Source organism: Muscardinus avellanarius, assembly GCF_963383645.1.
Source record: "Muscardinus avellanarius genome assembly, chromosome: 5".
NCBI lineage: Eukaryota > Metazoa > Chordata > Mammalia > Rodentia > Gliridae > Muscardinus > Muscardinus avellanarius.
The window spans coordinates 42,164,380-42,187,619 of NC_137790.1; the positions used below are offsets into that span (position 1 = coordinate 42,164,380).

The window sequence follows — 23,240 nt, forward strand, 5'->3', positions numbered from 1 at the left end:
TTAAGTTTGTTTTGTTATGTAGCCTACATTAGGCTGTGGAACTTACATGTAGATAATGGATAAATAAAAACAATTCATAATCAAGTTTTTAAGTCCTTATGGTAAACTGAAACTTTTCCATAATTCGTGATACCGAAAATGTAATAATTGACAAGTCTCTTTGGAACCTGGTTAGTTTGGACAGTGAAGTTGTTTTTTTGTTTTTTTGTTTGTTTTGTTTTGAAATACAGTTTCTGTTTTGGACATTTTATAGAAGTTTATCATTTTACCATATCTTTGACTTTTTATTTCTTAAAATTTGTAACCATTGACATAAATCTATGCCCACAAAGTGTTCTATTTAATTATTTTGAAGTTCATGCTAAGATGTAAACATTTTTCACTTGTTATTATTTTGTCTTTAAATTTGATGTCTTTCTTGTACTTTTGTGTTGCTAGAGAAAAAAATTCTGAAAGATCAAATTGGTTTATATGTAACTAAATCAAGGAGTGTCTTATAAAATTTTATTTGACCACATTTTTCTAATCTGTTTATTTATGTACTTTTCAAATATTGGCTATTAAAATGTGTATTTTATTATGTCTTCTAAAACATAAGCCTATATTTTTTTGCTTTTATGGGGTGCATAAACTTCCAACAATTCTAATTTGGGATTCAGAAGGAAGCTTTCTTATTCCTCAGATTTGTCTCCTTTTTTTCTTTTCTACTTCTATTTCTTACATGGGCCAAGTTTCAAATTTGTTTTTTAAAAAAATAAGAGTTTTCTTCAAAAAATAAAATATTAACTACTGTATGTCAGTGAGATCAAGAAAAGAGCAAATCTGAATTTTTGCTGCTCACATATTATTAGAGGATATAGAAAAGGGGAAGCTCTGTGGACAAGGACACTGGTACTTTGGGCTTTAGCCATATTCATTTTTAAAAAACCACCAATTATATTATGCATACATAATTTATATCATTGAATTTGTGATTCTTTTCAAATCACACAGGTACAGACGTACTCCTTTCACGTTTGGTTTAATATTGTATGAATGAAAAACCTAAAAGGGATGATTGTGTTTATTTTTTAATTTATTTGGTACTGTAAAACACCTTTTTGGAATGAGTAAATGCTGCATATGCATTATGGAATTGTTAATATGTGAAAGATATTACCGATTCAGCAAGAAAGAAAATTTGTGCTTCCTTGTTGAACATTTAAATTATTTTACTTTGCATTTTATAATAGTACAAATTAAAACTGAGCCATTGAACTGCAATAAATCAACAATAGTGTCTCATTTCAAGAAATTTTTTGTACTGTACATAGATTTGTTCAATAAAACATTGTCCTTGTTGATAATGCAAGTGTTCAGTTTTATGTAGTACACTGATGTAAAAAAGAATTAGGCTTATTAAATGAGAAATTTGTTATGTCTCATAAATTATAGAAAGGGTAATCCAGTTATTGTTATTACCATAACATTTTTGAGCTAACTTTTAAATATAGAAAAATCTAATACTTCATACAAGATACATAATTTTGGTATTTTTTTAAACTAATGTTCACATGCAGGAATAGCAGCTGATAGAAGTCTAGTTATTTATTAAAGTCATTTCAGGTAAGTGGTTTCTGTGTGATACAGTACTCCGCTTAATAGCTGTAAAAGAAATATTAAGCCAGGTATGGTGGCACATGCTTGTAATCCCAGTGGGAGGCTGAGACAGGAAAATCACAGGTTCATGCCCAGCCTAAGCTACTCATCAGTCTTCCAAGCTTAGTGAGACCCTGTTTCCAAATAAAGAATTAAAAAATAAGGCTGGAGAGTAGCTTGGAAATAGAAAGCCCCCTGCCCCCCAGGTTCAATCCACAGTACCAAAAAAAAAAAAAAATATATATATATATATGTATGTCAGACCTAAGGTAGTGGGATGGATTTGTTTACAATTGAAATTCTTCAAAACAGCTTCTGGTTGGACTTTAAAAAACAAAATGAACACTGAAGTTATTTTTGGTACTGGGTAGTAAACCCAAGGGCATTCTACCTCGAGTTATACCCCCAGCCCTTTTTATTTTTTATTGTGAAACAGGGTCTCACTAAGTTGTGAGACTGGTCTCAAATCTGCAATCCTCCTGTATCAGCCTCCCAAGTACTGAGGTTACAGGTGGGTACCACCAGGCCTGGCTCTGAAGTCACTTTTAAAATATTGGGAGGTGTTGGGTATGGTGGCATATTCCTGTAGTCCCAGCTGCTTTTTTAAGGTTGAGGCAGGAGGACTGCTTGAGCTCAAAAGTTTGTGGGGCAACCTGGGAAAAATAGATCTTCTGTCTCAAAAAGGGGTGGGATTGGGAGGGTAGCTTGGTGGTAGGGTACATAAAGTACTGGTTTCAATTCCCAAATCTCCCCTCCCCCAAATTAGTATATATTACATAATTAAAATTACTTCCTATAAAAGTGTTTCAGGAGGAAACATTTAAGTCAATTAATTGTCTATAACCAAAAGTGATGTTCTTGGTCATGAGGGTGCCTCTTTTTCAGTAAAAAAGGAAACCCTCACATATAATCTTTGCGATAATTGTAACTAGAAAAAGGCTTTAAGTAGAAGAACTTCTTAGTGCAATAAGCTAGCACTACAAGTGAAACTAGATAATGTTTTACAGTGATTGCACATACTACATACTTTCAAACACTGAAAAAAACTATCACTGAGATCTAAAATTCTCAGTCTGATTTATGGTCACATGATCTTAGACTGTTATCCATTTTCAGAACAATGACTATATTAAGTTTCTAGAACTTGAAGAATTCTGGGAATATTATCAAGTGTGCTTCAAAGATATTTAAGTTGCTTTTCATTGTGTCTTATAATAATATTTGACACTGGTGATATTTACAAACGATTTATCTGGTTCACAATTCTGGTGGTTTGAAAGTCCAGACAGCATGGTGCCACCATCTGGCTATATATCACAACATAGTGTAGAAGCAGAAGGAGAACTACTGTGTGCTGAAGGAGGTATGTGTACGAGCAACAAAGCAACAGAGGGGTTTAGGCTCACTCTTTTTTTTTTTTTTTTAACAATCCCAGGAACCAACCCAGTCCTTTAAGAACTACATTGATCTATTCCAGGAATGACCCTTCCCATTTGATCATTTCTTGAGAAGCCCCACTACCTTTGTATTCTCTCTGGGACTATGCTTCTAGCACATGAGCCTTTGAGGGGCATAATCTGTATCCACACCAAAGCTTGTAGCTTAATAAGAATATGCAGATGTCAAGAATCTGAATAAGAGAAGTTTTGGCTATAAATTTTATGTGGACCCAATCCAATATTAAAAGGAATAAAATTTTTAAAACAGATCCTTTATTGATGGGTGCTAAACACTAGGAAAAATGGCCTTTTTTACTGAGTTACTGTGTACCAGCTATTCTGTGTTACCTCTAATAATTAAACTCAAGGGTAAATAAAAACACTGCTTTTCAGACACCAAGTCTCAGAAAAGTAAATTAAAATCATACAGCTAATAAATGGAGAAATATCAAATGTGTCCTAAAATCATGTTTACATTCTGCCACTGAAGTTTCCCCACAAACGTAACATAAGTAAATCTAATATATATATCCAAATACATTTGGGGCCAGAGTTGCCCAAAGATGAGTTATTTCAGAGACAGGATAAAGACTGGTATAGATATATCTCATTGATATTTCATTATCTTCTACTAGCAATGATTCTTTTATTTATTTATTTATTTTTTGCGGGTCTGGGGATGGAACCCAGGGGCATTCCATCGACCTCCTGCCCTATTTTTTTATTCGTTATTTTGAAACCAGGTCTCACTGAGTTGCAGAGGCCCTCACTAAGTAGCTGAGGTTGTCTGAGAACCGCGATCCTCCGGTCTCAGTCTCCATTTGACTCAGGGCCCCTGGGTTCCATCCCTAGACACCCCCCCCCCAAAAAAAAAGCAAAGAAGACAAAACTATGTCATTTGCAGGAAAATGGATGGAACTGGAGAACATTATGCTACGTAAGATTAGTCACAAAAAGTGACAAGTCAGATAAGTCTCCCTAATATGCAGAAGATAGGAAGAAAATGGGACATAGGAGGACTCTAAACAAAGGAGAAAACAAAAGAGTAAAGAAGGCAACCTAATTGAGGGAGATGGGAGGTGGGGAGAGAGAAACACCCTAATGCACATTATGTATGTTCACAAACATCAAAGTCAATCACTAAAGAGGGAGGGAGAGGGAATGGGGTGGGGATTGGAGAAGAGCTCAATGAGTGATGTATGCATGTATGTCTTTACCATCCTGTATCTCATCAAGATGTGTGATTACAATGCACCAATAATGAAAAATAAAAATAAATTATTAAACAGATATAATGCAATTAATCCATTATATTTTCCTAGAAGGTAAACTATTTCCCCGTAAATTCAGAGATTCTCAGAAACTGTATCCAGGACATCTAAAGTGCTCCATTAGTAGGTACTTAAGTAACAAGTGTTGAGTGAATATAATATCTAATACCCCAAACTACTGTAACCTAGAAGTTTATTTTTTTTCTATTCAAAAATTACCCAGTGTAGGTTATTAGAAATAGCCAAAAAGGCATGGCAATTCATTATATTCAGATTCTAGCATGGTAGTGTTATATTTGTAGAGACCTAAGCAATTATATATGCTCTCAGTAAGCTCAGACTTCTTCACCTGTAAAAGGGGACAGATATTCTTGAATGGATATAAGAATTAAGTCTGTGAGAGGTCTGTTGCTAACCTATTATAATTTTGCTAAGTTTCTCCTCATGTCCTTTTTTTTTTTATTAGTTTCTACTCTTTCAATTTCTACTGTTCGATCTCGGGCTCCAACCATATTCAAAAGTCCAACTGCTCTCCATCATACTGACTTACTCTATACTTTTTTTTTTTCACTACTATTCTCCCTTGACAGGTAATTCTTTACCCTCTTCCTGTTCATTCCTGTTCTAGCTCTCACTCAGATTCAATTTCTTTGGTATCACCACTTGCTCCAGAAAGCTTGATCTCTTGATTACTTCTATTTCCTCATGAAAATCTACTTCACCCAGTGTTTTTTCTCTTAGTAAATGGCAGCTCTAATGACCAAATCAAAACTTTGTAGTCATCCCTATCACATCCTCCACTATAACTCAAGTAACCATCTTCTCTCACCTGGATTATTGTAGTAGTCTTCTAATTGGGCTCCCTCCCTTTCCTCCATTTTGTCTTCCTTTGGTCTACTTTTCAAACCACGATCCAAAGTGATCCTGTTTGAATCAAATCAGATAATTCCATTTCTCAGTTTAAGCCTCTTCATTGGCATCACAACTCATTCATTTATTCAGTAAATGCTCATTGCATGCCTACTGAGTGTCAAGTCTTGTAATAGAAAACACATGCATGCACACACAGATATACACACATACTTGCTTCACAGAACTAGTGGAGGGCAATGAACAATACAAAATATTACATGTAGTAGCCCTTAGCCACATGTGACAATGAAAAATTAACTGAAATTAAAATTTGAAATTCAGTTTCTCAGGTACCTTAGATCCTTACAAGATCTCAATAACCATGTATGGCTGATGGTTACTACACTGGGAAACACAAAGAACATTTTCAAGATTTCAGAAGGCACTTTGACAGGTTGCCTAATATCAATGGATCTCAAATGGGGGTGTTTCTGATCTTCCCGCTGGGAGCATCTGGCAATATCAGGAGGTATTTTGTATTGTCTCATCTGAGAGGAGATGGTGCTACTGACACCTAGTTGATAGAAGCCAAAGATGCTGGCAAGCATTCTACAATGCACAGGTCAACTCCCACAACGAAGAACTGTCCTGCTGAAAATATCAGTAGTGCTGTATTTAGAAAAATAAAGCCCCTCAAACTCACTTTCTCCTACAATACTCCCAATATAGATCACTTCCGATACCAGATAAGTGGAGGTTTTTTTTTTTTTCTCATATATACCAAACAAGCAAGCAATCTGCAGTGGCAGACACCAGCTGGATGTCCTCTAGTTCAATTCTGATACCACCTATCTGGAGATAGCATCAGATCCTACATGTTGAGGGTCGTTCCAAAATTGTGTGTCTCCTGGTCCATTTGAGATGCCAGTTTAAAGCCCCAGATTGTTCTTTTTTTCTGTGATTCTGACTGACAAACTAAAAATCAGAGTTCCCACAGCCTTTGAGCTTAATTAATTTGCTTGAGCAGTACACAGAACTCAGAGAAACACTTAAAAATATTTTTTGTGGTACTGGGGAATGAACCCAGGGACATTCTAATTCTGAGCTATGCCACTAGCCCTGTTTTATTTTTTTATTTTGAAAAAGGATCTCCCTAAATGGCTGACAGTCTCACTAACTTGCTGAGGCTGGTGTTGAACCTGCAATCCTCTTGCATCAGCCACCCAAGTCCTAAGACTACGGGCACACCACACCTGGCTGAAGCACTTAAATTTGCTGGTTTATTATAAAGAATATTACAAAAGACACAGATGGACAGCTGCATAAGTCTAGCTTTGGGAAAAGGGGCATGGAGTTTGCATGCCCTTGCTCAATGTGCCAACTTCCAGGAACTTCCATGTGTTCAGCTATCCAGAAGCTCTCTGTACTGTCCCTTTGGGTTTTGATGAAGACTTCATTGCACAGGTATGAATGAAGCATGGAAAGATATGCTGAAATGTGACTGAAAAGATGGGTTTGATATAATGCTAATATACTGGACAGGGAAATCCAACAAGGCTTTTTTGTTCAGTATTCTTCTTAGCCTCCCTCTGCAGCACTCCTCCTCCATAGTATGGAGCAGGACTTCTCTCAAATGAAGAGGATTTTAAGAACTTGCATTTGTGTCCAGTACAAAAAAAAAAAAAAAAAAAAACTATCAAGTAGTTAGGTGCTCAATAAATACATTTTAATTTTGTTTTTAACTTTTTTTTAGGTATTGTTAATTGTGCCCCGGGCCTCAAACATGCTAGGCTACACTCCCAATCCTAATTATACTTTTGAAACTAAGCAATGAATGAATGAAAGAAAAAAATTGGGTATGGTTTCCATGTGGTCCCACACCAGTATACATAATCACTCAATATCATCTTTACTTGCAAAACACCTAGAGAAAGCTCCTTGAAAGGGAGTGTCATTTCTCAGAATTACCAATTCTAGCATAATAGGCATTCATCAATGCTTAATGAGAAATGAATAATTGTTAACTACTAAGTGATACCCCCAAATAACATTCACTGGCAATTTAGCGACTTATATGCCTTGTTTTATTTTTTGTTTGTTTTTGTGGTATTGGGGATGGAACCCAGAGGCTTTCTACCTCCGGGCCATATTCTCAGACCTATTTTTAAAATTTTATTTGGAAACAGGGTCCCACTAAATTGCTGAGAGCATCACCAAGTAGCTGAGACCAGCTTCGAACCTGTGCGATCCTGTCTCAGCCTCCCAAGTACTGGGATTACAAGCATGTGCCACCACGCCCAGCTATATGCCTTAAAGGCAATACTCAAGGTATATTTTATGTCTCTTATGACATTTTTAGAAAAATGTTAATTTTGCCTACTTGGATCTGCACTTGTGCACATTTCAGCATCTAAATGCAAATACTCTAATTAAATGTTAATTCGTTTAAGAATATAGATTAAAACAGGAGATAGAAGCAAGTAACAATGCGTTGAAAATATGACTGGTTCTCTGTCAGTGTATGTGGGTTAGCGTCATCACACTAATAGTAACACTAGTAAATGTACGTACACTGAGCGAACCTAGGCTCCAGGCAGTGTGCTAGACTCCTCTGCCACAACCCCTGAATTAGGTATCTCTACTGGAGTGAAACCCTATCAATCTGGCTTCCAGAACGTGCAGGTTCTTAAAACTACACTTAAAACAGGCTTATAATCCCAGCATTCTGGAGGCTGAGACAGGAGGATCGTGGTTGGAGGACAGCCTCAGCTACTTGGTGAGGACCTATGCAAGTCAGTGAGACCCTGTTTCAAAATAAAGAATAAAAAATAGGGCTGAGGGTGTAGCTCTGAGGTAGAATGCCTCTGGGGTTCCATCCCCAGTACTGCAAATAAATAAATAAATAAATAATAAATAATAAATAAATCTTAATACCTCCTACCCAGAGCCTCTGAGAGGGGGCTAGCTGGAAGGAAAGCAGGCGTGATTAGCTCTTTTATCAACTTTTCACGGTATATTGTTAAGCAAAAAAAAAAAAGCAATAAAGAAAGAAAAAAAAAAGGTTTTCTTTTATTTGATTTACAGATTTTAAAGCAGGGCTCACCCAGCTCGCAAGCAGCCGCCGCCGACGCACAGCGCCTGCCGGGTGGGCGGGAAGGCGCCGCCCCAGCGCCCCGCGGCATCACGGGAGCGCCGCCTGCGCCGCCGCGCTCCACGCACCTGCACCGCGCCGCGCTCGCCGCGCTCGCGGGGAGGCCGAGTCCTGCCGGCTTCAGGGATTCCTGACGTAACCAGCAGCTCTGCCGTGAAGGGCCGCTGTTCTCTGAGCGAACGCCGCGCCTCCCTTAAGTGAGAGACGGGGAATCTTGCCGCGTCACAGCCCGGAACCACAAATCGCGAGCCCCGCGTTTCCTCTTTAACCTCCCCAGCGACCACTTCCGCCCGGGAGCTTGGAATACCCGGACTCTGCGGCGGCCAACGACGGGAGAGGCACTTCCGGTGTCTGTTGCCCGGGCGCGGGCCCGGAGGGCCGGGGACCTCAGCGTTGGCGTCGGCCTCTCCCCCCGCTCTCGGGGGTCGAGATGTCGGGGCTCAGCCACTTAGAGAAGGAGGGCTGTCGTCACCTGCTCGGCTTACTGGACAACGACGAGATCAACGCCCTTTGCGACACCGTCACCAACCGCCTGGTGCACCCTGAGGACCGCCATGGTAGGGGAGACCCCGGCCCCGCCGCGCTGAGCCCCCGCCGAGGACCCGGCCCGGCCCAGACCCCGACCCCGACCCCGGGCCCTGGGAGGTGGGGCTGCTGACCGAGGCGCGGCCTCCAGGTGTTTGGCCTTGGGGCTGAGGAGCAGCGGAAGGTTCTAGGATCCACAGCGTGTCACTACTCATTTATCCCGATTTTAGGGGAACAGAACACTTTCGTTTCTCAGTTTGAAACAACTGAGAAGTCAGCTGTTGCTCAAGCTTTTTTTTTTTTTTTTTTTTTGGTCCAAGTGTGCGGAGGAGAGGAAATTAGAACCATTTTCTATTTGTTGCTGTTGTTGTTTTTCTTTTTGCGGTATCGGGGATGGAACCCACGGGCGTTCTACCTCCGAGCTACATCCCCAGGCCTACTTTTTAGTCTTTTTATTTCTGAAACAGAGTCTCACTGAGTTGGGAAGGGCCTCACTTATGTAGCTGAAGGGGTCCGCGAACCCGGATCCTCCTGTCTCAGCCTCCCAAATGCTGGGATTACAAGCGTGAGCCACCATCCCCGGCTCTATTAGTCGTTCAGGTAAAACTACTACTGTAACAAAAAGGCAAATGATTTAAATTCCTCTCCTTATTTATTTATTTATTTATTTTATTTTTTGGAGACAATATTTTCCGAGGTGATTTTGTGTAGTACTTTTAGAGCCAAATGCATAGGGCAGAGTATATCTTGAGGGTTATTAAGTCGAATGTATATTTTTGCCATTTAAGAAAATTAGTCATTCATAACTTTCGAGCATGAACATTAAAATAAGTTAATAAGAATTTAGACAGTCGGATGTGGTGGCGCACACTTGTAATCCCAGCATTCGGGAGGCTGAGACCAGAAGATCTTGGTTCGCTGACAGCCTCAGCTACTTAGTGAGGCCCTCTGCAACTTATTGAGACCCTGTTTCAAAATAAAGAATAAAAAATAGGGCAGGAGGTGTAGCTCGGGGGTCAAATGCCCCTGGGTTCCATCCCCAAACCTGCAAAATAAATAAGAATTTAGACTGAAGCCTGGATTGTAAAGGCAAGCCTGGAATCCCAGTGCTTGGGAGGATGAGACAGAAGGATCTTAGGCCCTCAGCAGTTCAATGAGATCCTGTTTCAAAATAAAATCAGGCTGGAATGCACCTCAGTTAGAAAGGCCTTGGGTTCAATCTCGAGTACTATAAAGATTTTTTTTTTCTTTTACTGAAAATAGACTCAGTTTTGTATTTTATATGCTAATTGACTTTTTCTTTTTGTGGTTTTGAGGATTGAACCCAGGGGCATTCTATCTCTGAGCTCTATTCTGAGCCCTATTTTACTTTTTACTTTGAAATAGAATCTAAGTTGCTAAGAGCCTCACTAAATAGCTGAGGCTGGCTGAGAACCCGCAATCCTACTGTCTCAGTCTCCCAAATACTAGGATTAGAGGAATGAGTCACCATTGCTTGGCTTCTAATTGCCTTCTTATGAGTGTGAATTAAAAATCGTAATAGAGAAAAATGTTGGAATTGATAGGTCTAAGAGCAAATAAGGAAATTAAAAACTTCCCATTACAAGGTTCTTTAAATGATTTGAAGAGATATTACAGGAAAAAAACAATAAGCATATGAAAGATATTCTGTGGGGCATGATGTATAATTCCTATAATCCCAGTACTTGGGGGGCTACGAATGGAGAAGGTTGGTGGCCAGCTTCAGGAACTTAGACCCTGTTTCAAAAAAAAAAAAAAAAAATAGTGCTGGTGGTATAGCTCAGAGGTAGAACGCCCAAGTTCAATCCTCAGCACACATGTGCATAAACAATAAACACACACGCACACAAATTTCAACCTTTTTAGAAAGCAATGTAGTAAAAATAAAAAACACTAAATGTCTATGTGCCAGTTTGGCAAAACATTAAAAATACAAACCTCAAATGTTAATGATCAGATAAAGCAACTCCTCTACAACTAATGGAAGAATGTAAGTTAGAATTACCACTTTAGAAGGCAAGTTTGACAGACACCTCCTAAATTGAAAGATTAGACACATACTCTAGACCTGAGCTTCTCACACTTATATATACTGTTGAATCCCTCAGAATTTTAGTAAAATGCAGATTCTGATTCGGTAGTTTTGGGTAGACTCAAAATTCTGCATTTCTAACAAACTACCAGGTAGCTTACTAGTCCCTTCACTGGGAGAAATATATGAGAATATTCAAGTTTGCAGTGTTTGTAACAGGACAGGCACAATAGAAGTCTATGAACAAGGAGAGAAATCTTGTAGTATAGTTGTATAATTAACTGTAGTAAAACAGTGAAAATGAATTAACTAGAGCTACATATATACAACTATATTAATTCAGAAACATTAAGTGAAGTTGATTACAGAACAACAATTAATGGATTGGATTTATATAACATTTCAAAATGCCATTATATAAATATATTGTTTAAGGATCTATCCTTGTGCTGTACAACCCTAAGTAAACAGTAGGACATGATAAACAGCATCTAGGACAGTAGCTACTCTTAATTTGGGTGAGAAGAGAGGGGAATGGCATTAGTGAGGGTTGACATTTTTAGTGGAGCCTTAAAGGATACTAGTAATTTCCTGTGTCTTAAGACTTAGGAAAAACTATTGCCAATTTCATGACCATTATTTGTACCCCATTTCATATAAAAATATTCTTTGTGTTTTATATAGGTTTTTTAAATTAAAGCCTGCTTCTGCCATGTTCTAGAAAAATGATTATTGATACCTTTTATTTTATTTTATTTTTTTGCGGGTCTGGGGATGGAACCCAGGGGCATTCGACCTCCGAGCTACACCCCTTGCCGTATTATTTATTCTTTATTTTGAAACAGTGTCTGACTGAGTTTTAGAGGGCCTCACTAAATAGCTGAGGCTGTGCGCGAACCATGATCCTCCGGTCTCAGCCTCCTGAATGCTGGGATTAGAAGCGTGAGCCACCACACCTGGTGGTATTGATACCTTTTATATCTTCAACTTTGTCTATAGACTGAAAAAATTGGACCCAAATTCCTTGACACCTAAAATACTGTACAGTATACTTATTGTACACTCACTGTTTTGTAGAACTTGTATAAAATTCCTTGACACAAAATACTGTACACTTACTGTTTTGTAGAAGTTGTATATGAATTTAGATCTTTTGGCCTAATTAGAAAAAATTATGGCTCAAAATTTTTCTTAAAACACAATTCTTTAAAATAATATAATAGGCGTTTACTATCTCTTATACAAAGTGAAAGAAATGGGGGACATTTAGGGGAGGTAAGTGAAATTTAAAGTACAAATAAATGAATTAAAAATAAAAATAGCCGGGCATGGTGGCGCACACTTGTAATCCCCGTGCTTGGGAGGCGGAGACAGAAGCATCACGCTGGTTCGAAGCCAGCCTCACTGGCTTAAGAGACCCTGTTTCCAAATAAAAATATAAAATGCGTCTGGGAGTGTAGCCCAGAGGTAGAAGGGTTTCCAGGAAGCCAAGTACCACCAAAAAATAAAAATAAAACTGACAACTTCCTGGTTTAAAAAAAAACTATCTCATGCAAAAGCAAATATCATAACTAATTATAAATACTTTCTGGTAGAATTTCTCCTGGCATTACACAAATTTACAAGTTCTTTTTGATTTTTGCTAACCATTACAATTTTCTTCTAGATGCTATTCATGCAATATTAGTGTATAGTCAAAGTGTAGAAGAACTTCTGAGGCGCAAAAAAGTCCACCGAGATGTCATATTTAAGTACTTGGCAACACAGGGGATTGTTATACCTCCAACTACTGAAAAACACAGTCTTATTCAGCATGCAAAAAATTACTGGGAAAAACAAGCACAGTTGAAACTGAAAGAAACTTCAGAGTCACTTACAAAGACAGAAGACCTCCAACTTTTTCAACAGGTAAACTGATTTGTAGTTATTCTGAACCTTTGTTCTATTTGAAACACTATAATCCTAGGGGATCTAGATCTGAGAAAATAATAGTTAACAATTGTATTTTACAATTTGAACTTCATTTTATATCCTTTGCATCTTACAAGAACAAAGACCAATAAAACCTTTAACAAAATATTCTGTTGACTTATTAGGGAAATCAATGTTTTCTTCTTTTATCAAATGGCTTTTACAGAGTAAAGTCTAAGATTAATTTCACTTGAATTTTGACTCTAGTTCACTAGTATTTTTCCACTATAAAAGAAAGCTATAAAAATTCTAAGAGTGCCTTTGATAATGCAAAATTTTTATGAAAGAAACTTAATTAACTAGAAGAAAGCCTTGGTACTGTTTTTCAGATGGCATTGGCTGTTTCTTTTGCTTTATATATATCTACCATGCATTTTAGATATTGAGTAAATATGTAAAATTTGACTTAATGAATTCTAGGTAATTGCTTTTATAGTAGAAAAAGATCCTCTAAGGACTTTTTTTTACTTAACATAAAACAGAAAAAAGAGAATTTGAAATCATACAGATGTTACTTCAAATTAAGGTCTGCTAGCCGGGCATGGTGGCTCACATCTGTAATCCTAGTACTTGAGAAGCTGAGACAGGAGAATCCTACTTTTGAGGCCAGTCTCAGTAGCTTAGTGAAACCCTGCTTCAAAATGAAACATTTTTCTTTCTTTTTTTTTTTTTTTTTTTTTTTTTTTTGGTGGTACTGGGGTTCCTGGAAGCCCTTCTACCTCCGGGCTACACTCCCAGACCTATTTTATATTTTTATTTAGAAACAGGGTCTCCTAAGCCAGCGCACGTGGCTGGCTTTGAACCTGCGCGATCCTCCTGTCTCCGCCTTGGGGATTACAAGCGTGCGCCACCACGCCCAGCGACATTTTTCATTTTTAAAAAGGATGGAAGCAGGGCTTGGTGGTACGTGCTTGTAATCCCAGCATTTGGGAGACTGAGATAGGAGGATCGCACAGGTTCAAAGCCAGCCTCAGCTACGTAGGCCCTTTGCAACTGAGGCCCTGTTTCAAAATAAAGAATAAAAAATAGGGCTGGGGATGTAGCTCAGAGGTAGAATGCCCCTGGGTTTCATCCCCAGTACTGCCCCCCCCCAAAAAAAAAGGACATGGGCCAGTTGGGGTGGCACACGCTTGTAATTTCAGCAATCGTTAGATGGAGACCAGAGGATTGTGGTTCCAGGACAGCCTCAGGTACTTAGTGAGGCTCTTGTCAACTCAATGAGACCCTGTTTCAAAAAATAAAAAGACTAAAATGTTGGGCTGGAGTGTAGCTCGGAGGTTCAGGGCACCTGGGTTCCAGCCCTAATCCCCCCCCCCCCCCAAAAAAAAAAAAGGTCGGGGATATAACGCAGAGGTAGAATGCCCCTGGATTGAATTTGCAGCACTAAAGTGATGATGATGATTATGATGATGATAGGATCTGCCATAAAGTAGGTAGGTGAGCTTGGACAAGTAACTTAAGTAACTTGTTCTTTCTGAGCCTTGTTTTCTTCATCTAAAAAATGGCTAGGATGGGGTGGGGGTGGGGGTGTAGTTCAGTGGTAGAATGTGTCCTTGGCATATGGGAGCCACTGATTTTAATTCCCAGCACTAGGGGAAAGAAACAGAAATGATCAGAAGGATCATAGTGATAATATGTGTCATAAAACTTATTGTGAAGATAGAAATGTTTATTTATAAGCATTTATTTACTTATAGGAAGAAATAAGTGCTATATACCATGCCTGATATATCCAGTAGCAGATTTTTAGTAAGCATAACTTCTTGACCATCTCTTTGAGATATTATGGTCTAAAATACATAAGAGAATAAGAGAAAGGGATCTTGCCTACCGGGTTTATTTTTGCAGTAACTTTTTTTTTTTTTTTTTTTTTTGGTCAATGGAGAAAGAGTAAAATTAGTCCTTGTCATGGAAAATGACCTAGTTCAACCACATTTGAAGTGTCTGTGTAAACACGTAAAAGCTTTATTGGTTTTTTTTTTTTTTTTTTTTTTTTTTGCGGGTCTGGGGATGGAACCCAGGGGCATACCTCCGAGCTACACTCCCTGCCCTATTTTTATTCTTTATTTTGAAACAGGGTCTCACTGAGTTGCAGAGGGCCTCACTAAGTAGCGAGGCTGTCCATGAACTGGGATTCTCCAGTCTCAGCCTCCCGAATGCTAGGATTACAAGCATGCACCACCATGTAGGCTGGGACATAATTTATATACAATAAAGTGTGTTCATTTGAAGCATACAGTGTGAATGTTTTAAAGTATAAACCATTATCACTGGATATTCATACTGTTGTATTTAGGGGCCTTGTTAGATTGTGACTTTTTAAAGTAACTTGTGCATTTCATTTAAAACATCATGGGCATTATATATGACTTTTTCTTACTATTCTTTACTTTTTTTTTTTAAGAGACAGTGTTTCACTGTTTCCCAGGCTGACTTCAACCTCTTGGACTCAAGAGTTTCTCTTTTTTCAGCTTCTCTAGTAGCTAGGACTTCAGGCCACACACCATTGTGCCCAGCCTTGTTAAACTTTACATAGCTGAATTTTTAGCTGTATAAGCTGGAAACTTCTGAAATGATCTTTCTCCTTTTTGAAATAAGATGGGTTTAGTAAGTTCATATATAATTCATATTTATTTGTTGTAATCAGTACATTAAAACTTCTCTCCTGAAAAAGGCTCAGCAGAAAAGTAGATATGAATTAAATTTTAGTCTTATTTTTTATTTAATCAGCAGGCAAAAGAAGATAAAAAAGCTGAAAAAGTTGATTTTCGTCGCCTAGGAGAAGAATTCTGCCACTGGTTCTTTGAACTTCTTAATTCTCAGAATCCCTTTTTGGGACCACCTCAAGATGAATGGGGGCCACAGCACTTCTGGCATGATGTGAAGCTTAAGTTTTATTACAGCACATCAGAACAAAATGTGATAGACTACTATGGAGCAGAAATTGTGAGCCTTCGTTTGCTGTCACTAGTAAAAGAAGAATTTCTTTTTCTCAGCCCTAACCTAGATTCCAGTGGACTGAAATGTGCTTCCTCTCCTCATGGGTTAGTAATGATTGGGGTTGCAGGAACTGTTCACCGAGGGAACACTTGTTTGGGCATTTTTGAACAAATTTTTGGGCTTATCCGCTGTCCTTTTGTGGAGAATACTTGGAAGATCAAATTTATCAACCTGAGAATTGTTGGAGAAAGTTCCCTTGCTCCTGGAACAGAACTGAAGCCAACTGTTACATTTGAACAGAGTGATCTGGAGTCCTTCTATAATGTAATCACCTCTTGTGACAAGGAAGTAAGACTTGATGTAAAGCAGGTGTTGGATAGTGGGACTGGAGACCAGGCTTTATGTAGTGTAAATGAGGCATTTTTGGACAAAAGAGAACTGAGTTTTCCTAGCCCTCTAAAGCATTGAGCAAACTTTGTCATCCTAAAAAAAAATTCTGTACAGAAACTCAAATACTGCATCAGTAGCTTCTACATCACTTCAGATATGAGGATTGACATATTCTAGTTGAAATACCTTTCTGGACTACAGACTACATATTATGTGAATACATGCCTATTTCTACCTGAGTTGCAGCAAGTATTTTGAGAGCCTATTACAGTTCATCAAATAAATCCCACTTTAGATGTGTAGCTGTGTGCCTTAGAAATCAGGTTATATCTTCATTTTAATTCATTCTTTTTAAATCTGTACTTTCCATGAGCCAAAGGATTAATAGTGTTCCAAGGTCCCCTCATTTATTTTATCTAAGTTTGGATATTTTACAAATGCATCTCATTACAGTATTGTCTTTAAAATCTTAAATATTTTGGAGATGTTTAATATAAACTCAATTGTCATTTTAGAAAACTCAAATAACATTCTTATGCAAAAAGTCCAATAATTTAGCAGAGGAATAAAAATTTTCTGTTTAAATATTTAAAGACCATTTCTCAAAGTTATCTGCCCTAGACCAAGCTAAATACTTATTAATCTACAACCTCTTCTCAACTATTTTGGGCAATGACAAATGCTATTCTCAAAACAGACCTTATTCTTACCTAGGATTCAGCTAACAGTTTTATAAAGCATTTGTTATAACACCATAAAAAGAAAATACACTATTGAAATTTTGAAGGTGTGCCCACTTCCTAACTTGTAAATGAGTATTGTTCTACCTCTTGATTGATCTTGGAAGAGGGGATCCCCTCTAAAAAAGGATATATATGTATACATACACATCCATGTCATAACTTAAATTTATGAGGAGTTTCTCACCTCTTAACATGTAACTAGGTTTGAGTTATAAGATTTGGTTGCCAGATTAATTGCATAGTTGCTTTAAAGTTTAAATTCCTCATCATCCAGCAACTATTTACTGATCCTAGATTAAGTTAGGGATTTTAATTTTAAAAAGTACCATTTGGGGAAAAAATTCAACTGGAAAATGTGATGATGTATTGTACATGTTAAATTATTACATTTAACTCTGTTCATGATCATCTAGGGAAACTAATACCCATTATTGGAACCAGGAAGAAAACACTCTTTTTTTGCTTTTGTTTTTTTAATGGCATGGCTCTTATGAGGGTTAATTGATATGTCCTAAAATAAGAACTTAATAAAGGAGGGAAATCCCTTTTGTCTGCGTAAGAATAATGTACTGTTTAGATTTTTAATTTATAATTATCTTGCTCTTAGGTAAAGTTTTAAGCATTTAACCAAAATAAAGCAAATTTCACTCCTTGTTACACTATCAATATAATATCTTTGGGTATAAGAAAAAAGCAATTTGCAAAGTAATTTTCTCATATTTTTATAAGGTAGGCAATTAGGTTACAGGTCCATCTTTCTCCATCCTATAGCTCTGCTTGAATTTTGAAACGAGTTTTATTTATTCTTAGGTTTGAAATTCCATTATAAAATAAAATAGATATATATCCTAAGTAAAAGATAAAGTTAAAAACTGCCTCTTTGTGCTATTATGTCAACTATTGGAGAATATTACTGTAGATGCTTAGAATGGGCAGGGATTTATTTGGTTTTCAGTAATGAATTTTGAATTTGTCCAAGTCTGCAATTTCTACACAGATTTTTAATCAACCTTAAAATTTTGAAATATTGATAGGCTAAGAGGTGGCTGTGTTTTATTTCAGGTAAATTCCTGTACATGGGCACACAGTAGAGCCTCATGTTAGAGTGAATGGGTAAATGTATGAGCAAAAGCTTACATACTAGGAAAAAAGATTTTACATTTGGTTCTTCTCAACGTTGAGTTTTGTTTTTTTGTTTTTTGTTTTTATACTTACCTAATCTGCTTGAATTTCATATGTGTATACAAGAAAACCTTCAAGTCCCCAAACAACTCAGATTTGAGAGATCTGTGTTTACTTGAATGCTCAGGATCTTTGAGATGTGTGTGTGTGTGTGTGTGTGTGTGTGTGTGTACACACTAGGGATTGGACCCAGAGACTCTACTTTGGAGCTGCACCCCCAGTCCTTTTATTTATTTGGAAATAGGGTCTTGCTAGGTTAACGAGTCTCACCACATGCTGGGGCTGTCTTCAAACCTGCAATCCTGTCTCAGTCTCCCAAGTGCAGGGATTACAGGTCTGTGCCATTACACCCAACTCACTGAGATATTCTTAATATCCCTAAGACTACCTTAAAAAAGATACAGGTGAAATTTATGAGGAACCTACTGGGAGGAAGAAGCCTAAAGGAAGAATTAAAATCTGATCAGGAAGCTTGGAGCTTGATTAAGGCCTTGGGAATGGCCAAAAGCAAAATGCAAATATTGAACTAATTAATCTGCTTCGTGTTAGGCAATGGCAGGGACTCTAGTTTTTGGTCTCTTGCGTTGTTAAACCCATCTGGTATTTGGTGAATCTGGATTCAGGTAGTGACAAATAAAACACTACAAGTCATAACTGGTTGCTCAAACTAGGGATCAATTGGGCTTTATCCTCTGTAGGCTAATTTACTATAACCTAATAATGTCATAGATAAATACCTTTTTTATCAAAAATTTTAAAAATATACTAAATATAAAATCTTAACTAAATTGTAAGTAATAATTACATTGGGATATTTTATTACTATCTAAAATGCCAAATAAAGTATTTTATGTTTCTTACTAAAATACCAAACTATAGGAAAAAGCCATCTCTGTTAAATTAGTTTACAAATGTCAAACAGTAGCAGGTCGGGAAAATATTCCGGGGTTTTAAGAAAGGTAACACTTTTATGCTAAAGGAAGTTTGTTTACATATTCATTGTAAGAATAAAAGCACCAGAAAGAAATGTAAAAAATAGTTTAAAGAAAAATTCAGAAACTGTTTTTACAAAATGGGTCTTATATAGTTAAGTAGGTCACTAAAATTAATGAAAACTATGCCATAATATCTTTTGATCTCTATGGTGCTAGAGTTTGAACCAAGGTATTTGCTAAGCACCCCCTACCACTGAGCTATACCCCTTGCTACTTAAGTTGGGCATGGGGGGTGGTCATCAACCTTAGGAAAACTAAGACAATAGCTATCTATGTTCTTTCTCCCTAGAGGAGATATGTTTACATGTAATATTACAATATTTAAATATTTCAGTGAGTTCCTGGTCTTTCCTAAAGCACAGTTTTGACATACTCCTATACTCCTATAGACATACTCCATGTTAAAACTCTTGTAATGTTATATTTCTCTAGACTATTTCAATAACATTTTAAAAAGTAGTGTTTTAGGGGTATTATCTTAAGTCCCTCAGAGGACTAAATCTTATAAATGAAAAAATAATTTCTAGGAAATCTGTTAGATTATAAGTCTCATTTATGAATTTTGCTTTTTAACAAATGTTAGATATGAAGACATCTGAAATTCTGTCGAATGGAGCATAGAAGTACTCTATTTTGACAATTTTATGAAAATTCATGAACATGCCTTGGAGAAACTGATAAAATATAAAAAACATGGAAAATAATATTCTCGAGACCTCAACAAAAACTTGAAGATTTCTATTTTGTAGTGATTGTATATTGGTAATTATGATTACTTTTAAAATATGAACATTATTTTCTGCATTGTATATATGTGAACCCCACCTTTTACCACTTTTTTCTACCTCTCCTTCACTTCCCCCAATAACTTTTATCTACTCAGTTTGGATGCAATTAGTATAATTGCAGTACTGAGAAAACTTTCTGTGTCTGGGTTCTTTTCAAGTTTATTTGGCATATATTAAGTACCTCCACTATTTGTAAGTCATTGGATCAAATGCAAGTCAAAAATAATGCATCAGTAGATTATTTCCAAGCTGGGCGTGGTGGCGCACGCTTGTAATCTAGCATTCGGGAGGCTGAGACCGGAGGATTACGGTTTGCATACAGTCTCAGCTACTTAGTCCTTCTGCAACTCAGTGAGACCTGGTTTCAAAATAAAGAATAAAAAACAGGGCAGGGCTGTAGCTCCGAGGTCGAATGCTCCTTGGTTCCATCCCCAGACCTGCAAAAAAAAAAAAAAAAAAAAAAAAGATTTTCCAAAATTTGTCTTGAATTCAGGTCCCAATCTGCATTTGGTCATTTGTCTTTTAACATGAGAAGTTTTTTTTTTTTTTTTTTTTTTTTTTGGTGATACTGAGAATTGAACCCAAGGGTGTTGTATCTCTGAGACATACCCGTATTGCTTTTTATTTTTTATTTTGAAAAGTCACTAAGTTGCTGAGGCTGGTCTCAAACCGTCCTGTCTTAGTCTTTCAAGTACCGGGATTATAGATGTGCATCACTATGCTTGGCAGGATGAGAACTTCTTTAGCCCCTTTGTAAAAAAAAAATTGATAGGTCCCTGACTTTTACATGGTCAGAAAGAAGAAAACTTGCCGGGCGTGCAATTTGGAGGCTGAATTCGGGAGGCTGAGACAGGAGGATCACGGTTCACAGACAGCCTCAGCTACTTAGTGAGGCACTTCGTAACTTAGTGAGACTTTCAAAATAAGAAAAAATAGGGCAGGGGGTATAGCTCAGTGATGAAATGCCCCTGGGTTCCATTCCCAGACCAGCCAAAAAAAAAAAAAAAAAAAAAAGGAAAACTTAATGATGTTTTAGGCATTATATGAGGTTAGTTATGTTTGAATTACTAAATTTAAGGATTAAAAGGAAAATCACCCACGCCAACACTGGGTTAATTCTCAGATTTGATGTTTATGAAAAAATTACTGAGGGAAATCTTATTACTGAAGTATTCAGTTTATAAGTTTAAATCTTTTTCACTTCTCATTTTTTGATGATCAGTGTTACACATAATTGTTCTCAGATTGTGACATGTAAGTTACTTTTGTCTCCCTGAATTGTAAATACCTTGAACTGGTGGTTCTAATTTTGCACTTTCTTTCCCCCAGTTTCTTGCAGAATATGAATGATAGTTGAATTTGGAGGATATTTATATAAGCTGGTTACTTCTCTGCTTATATTGCGTGTATTAATCCATTCAGTAGCAGATAGCTATATGAAATAAATACCATTATCTTTCTTATGTAAAACAAAGTTGAGTAACTTCTAAGCTGTTACAGCTAATGTTAGAGTGGAGATTTAAGCCCAGAAAAACTAAAGAGCAATTTGGTAACTATATTGCCTTTTATACATAGTAGGGATTTTTTGGGGGGAGGGGTTGAACTCTGAGGCATTTTACCTCAGAGCTATTTTTTATTATTTATTTTGAAACAGGGTCTCACTAACTTGCAGAGGGCCTCACTAAGCTGAAGCTGGTAATGATCTCGTCTCAGCTTCCCAAGGCTGGGATTACAAACATGCACCACCGTGCCTTGTTTACACATAATAGGGTTTTTTTTGTTTGTTTGTTTTTGCAGTACTGGTGATAGAACCCAAGGACATTCTACATCTGAACTACACCCCCTAGCCCTATTTTTTTATTCATTATTTTGAAAGGTCTCACTGAGTTGCAAAGGGCCTCATTAAATAGCTCAGGTTGTCTGAGAAGCATGATCCTCCTGTCTCAGCCTCCCAAATGCTGGGATTACAAGCGTGAGCAACCACGCCTGGCTCATAGTAGCTTTTTGATGAACCAGTTTTTGACTAATTATTCTCAACATGAAGGTTAATTTGCTGGTGGGTTTTTATCTTTCCAAAGCATCATGCTTTAGGTATATATTATTTAATATTTTTAATAAGCATGTTTTCTCTGCAGTGTAGGGCTTTGTGTGCATGTGTGTGTGTGTGTGGTACTGGGGTTGGAACTCTTAGGGGTTTTCTACCTCCAGGCTATACTCCCAGACCTATTTTGTATTTTTATTTGGAAACAGGATCTCACTAAGCTGCTGAGAGCCTCACTAAGTAGTTGAGGCTGGTTTCAAACCTGTGTGATCCTCCTGTCTCAGCCTCCCAAGCGTGGGGATTACAAGCGTGCGCCACCACACCTGGATATAGTGTAGGGCTTTTGAGTAGACTGCTTTTGTAGAATAATCTTTCCCAAGCTTTTTGCATGGCTGCTTGTTCTTTGAGGAATTGGCATACATGTTTTCTCCTCTCTTAACTAAGTAAATCTGTTAGTATTTGTGACCGCATCATGTTTATTTGGGCACTAGCAATTCTAGTATTAATTTATCATTTGTCTTTATTAAAGATGGAAATAATAGGCTAGGAATGTAGTTCAGTGGTAGAGTGCTTGTTGGCATGCATGAGAATCTGGATTTGATCCCCAGTGCTACAATAAATAAGGGATTGAGTGCTACTTTTTATTCAGAGCTTTATATATTCCTAGACCTTTGTGTATTAAAGATAATGCCTCATTGTAGTAGGTACTCAATAAATTTTTATTTAATAAAATCACTTATTTTTCTGAGTAATGTTCTGTGAGCTCCTACACAACCCACATTCTTTGATAGAATTATCAAGCTTGTACTATAGTTTAATAAAGAGTTTATTTTATTAAAAGATGCTTCTTTGTGATCTCTTGTCGAGGTTCTTAGTAATTTAACTGTTGTCTTTTAGGATTTCTCTGAAATTATAAGTAAAATCTTAACCTCTGAACTAGATCAATGATGAAAGAATGGTGAACTTTGGCAGTCTATAGGTTCCATTCACTTTATTTTTGTGATATGAAAACCCTATATTATAGCCACAGCTGGAGCCTGGGTCATCTGCACAGAGACTCTGGTATGGGTTTTTACAAGATGGTCCATGAACTCCTGAAAAGGCAAACACAACTTTTGTAGCATACCCCAGCCCCTGGCCATGACCAAAAAGTCCCAACCTTGTGCAAGGCTGTGCCCTGGTCAAGTCTGGCCAAGAGCAGCTCAACCCTACCTGATAGGGAGATTTGGTAAACACAATCTCTTTCCAGAGGTTGGGGGTC

At 37.3% G+C, this 23,240-nt stretch overlaps 1 protein-coding gene across 1 annotated transcript; it reads left to right on the forward strand.

Annotated features, from left to right (window-relative positions):
* Positions 1-8,702: 8,702 nt before the first annotated feature.
* On the forward strand, positions 8,703-16,308 carry LOC308262917 (uncharacterized protein C3orf38; the record flags this gene model as incomplete). The annotated part of the gene is made up of 3 exons (XM_080695683.1): positions 8,703-8,908; positions 12,596-12,837; positions 15,631-16,308. The coding sequence occupies exons 1-3, from the start codon at positions 8,782-8,784 to the stop codon at positions 16,306-16,308; spliced, it is 1,047 nt and encodes a 348-aa protein (XP_080551809.1). The 5' UTR covers positions 8,703-8,781.
* Positions 16,309-23,240: the final 6,932 nt, after the last annotated feature.